The sequence below is a fragment of the Nannospalax galili genome, unplaced genomic scaffold, assembly GCF_000622305.1.
Source record: "Nannospalax galili isolate Female #2095 unplaced genomic scaffold, S.galili_v1.0 scaffold856, whole genome shotgun sequence".
In the NCBI taxonomy this organism is placed as follows: domain Eukaryota; kingdom Metazoa; phylum Chordata; class Mammalia; order Rodentia; family Spalacidae; genus Nannospalax; species Nannospalax galili.
Genome location: NW_008339573.1, coordinates 1,110,732 through 1,113,321, shown reverse-complemented (window position 1 = coordinate 1,113,321; position 2,590 = coordinate 1,110,732). Strand labels below are relative to the sequence as shown.

At 40.9% G+C, this 2,590-nt stretch overlaps 1 protein-coding gene across 1 annotated transcript in view; it reads right to left on the bottom strand.

The window, feature by feature from the left end:
* Gfra3 (GDNF family receptor alpha 3) overlaps positions 1-2,590 on the bottom strand; it is a 34,468-nt gene that overhangs the window by 24,879 nt on the left and 6,999 nt on the right. The window contains exon 2 of the mRNA XM_008834323.2: positions 754-847. Within this exon, the coding sequence (XP_008832545.1) occupies positions 754-847 (94 nt within the window). The remainder of the gene's footprint in view (positions 1-753; positions 848-2,590) is intronic.

Below are 2,590 nucleotides of genomic sequence, written 5' to 3'. Positions count from 1 at the left end.
CAGGCCTTCATGGAGAGCCTCATCAAACAGGGTGGGCGAATTTTTGAATCCCTGTGGCAGCCGGGTCCAAGTCAGCTGCCCATTGAAGCTGATCTCCTGGTCTTGCCATTTGAAAGCAAAGAAGGGATGGCTCTCTTTGGCCAGAGGCAGGCTAAAGAAGGCATCTTTCAAGTCTAACTCCATTTACCAGTTTCTGGAAGGTGGCAAGGAACTCAGGAGAGTGTAAGGATTAGGTACCAAGGATGAACATCCATAACCTGCTTGTATACCTCTCTCAAGTCCTGGACCAGCTGATAGTAGAGGCCAGTTTTTGATGTAACCTAAATGTGGGAAGTGGGCGCGGTCGAGCCGGCCAAGATGGCACCCTGGCTGGCTGCCAAGCCTCGTGACCCTCACTTGTTTGCTCCAACTGTTAGCCCCGTGCTCATGTCCTGATTGGCTCCGTGTGATGGTCTGATTGTGGGATGGATCTGATGAGGGTATATATTGTGGGATGATGAAGAATAAAAGAGAGAGTGAGAGAATTGCTTGAACCTCACCTTGGCGTTCATGTTGTCCTTTCCTCGGCTCTGCTGGTCGGAGTCTTGGTTTGCGGCACAGCCTGGCAGTTTTGAAACAGAAATTGAACAGTTTGAAGAAACCCTGAATGGATGGGTTACAACAGATGACGCTCTGCAAGAACTTGTGGAAGGCATCTACCAGGAGGCCATGTCTATACCAAAATTTTGTATGGGAGCTCGCCTGTGTAATTACCTGTCCCACCATCTGACAATTAGCCCACAGAGTGGCAACTTCTGCTAATTGGTACTTCAAAGATGTCGGACCCAATATGAAATTAAAGATCAAGCTGCAAAAGGTGAAGAAGTTATTCGAAAATTATTTCATGCATTTGTACTGTTTCTGGGAGAACTTTATCTTAACCTGGTGATCAAAGGAAAAAATGGACAGGTTACAAGGGCAGATATTCTTCAGGTTGGTCTTCGGGAATTGCTGAATGCTCGCTTCTCTAATCCTATGGATGACAAGTTAATTTGTGCAGTAAAATTACTAAAGTTGACAGGGTCAGTTTTAGAAGATACTTGGAAAGAAAAGGGAAAGTCTGATATGGAAGAAATTATTCAGAGAATTGAAAATGTAGTCCTAGATGCAAACTGCAGCAGAGATGTAAAGCAGATGCTCTGGAAGTTTTCGGAACTCTGATCGAGTAAGTGGGGCAGAGTTCATGCAACTTCAACATACAGAGAAGCTACACCTGAAAACGATCCGAAGTACTTTATGAATGAACCAACATTTTATACATCTGATGGTATTCCTTTCACTGCAGCTGATCCAGATTACGAAGAGAAATATCAAGAGTTTCTTGAGAGGATTTTTCTCCAGATTATGAAGAAAATGGAACAGATATATCAGGAGCAGGTGATCCATATTTGGATATTGCTGATTAAATGGACCCAGAGATTGAAGAAGCTTATGAAAAGTTATGTTTGGAATCAAAGCATAAGTGAAAACATTAAAGTTAAATTTGACTATATCAGTTTTTTAAAACCATTTAGGTATGGGGAATTAGCAGACCAGAGGAAAGCAAGAAAATGTGTCAGACTTATACCAAATTAAGGATGCTATGTTACTAATGTATGAAATTAAGGATGTTATGCTACTAATGTATGAAATTTTAATTTTGTTTAACACTATCTGCCAAAATAAACTTTATTCCCTATAATTAAAAAAAAATAAAAAATAAAATAAAATAAAATTTTAGGGCTGGAGAGCTGGCATAGCCACTAAAGGCTCAGGCTCACAATCAAAATAAAAAAATATTTCTTATTTTTATTTTATGTGTGTGAGTAGATTGCCTGCATGTAAGTGCACCCATGACATGCAATGCCCACAGAGGTCAGAAGAGGGTGTCAGATTCCCTGGAACTGGAGGTACAGATGTTGTTAGCCACCATTTACTGAACCTAGGTCCTATGCAGGAGCAGCCAGTGCTCTTAAGTGCTAAGCTATCTCTCTAGCCCCTCCTCTGGTCTTTCTTTTTTTTTTTTTTTTTTTTGAGACAAGGTCTTGCTAAATTGTCCAAGCTTGCTCCAAATTTGCTATATGCCCCAGAAGCTCAGGCCAGCCTTGAACTCTCTAGTCTCCTGCCCCTAAGTGCCCAGATTACAGGCAAAAGCCACCATGCTACCACATATTGGCTTCTTTTGCTTAGTACTATATTTATGAAATTCACCTATACCACTGAGGCTTTGGCAATAGCAAAATCCACAAAGGGTAATTCTGCCACTTATTATCTGTGTGGGCTTTTGGTTGTTATTTGGTTGTTGTTTTTGTTTTGTTTTGTTTTGTTTTCATGGAGTCTCACTCTGTAGCTCAGTACAGGAGGCAAACCTCTTTCCCCAGCTTCCTGACTGCTAGTATTACAGGTGTGAGCCACCATACTCATTGGAAAGCCTTTAAAAAAATAAAAAAAGAAAGAAAAAAGAAAACATTGGGAAAAACCTACAAGATATAGGCGTAGGAAAGGATTTTCTAAACTGCACACCAATTAGTCAGGAAACAAGGGCAAGAATTAACAAATGGGACCTCATTAA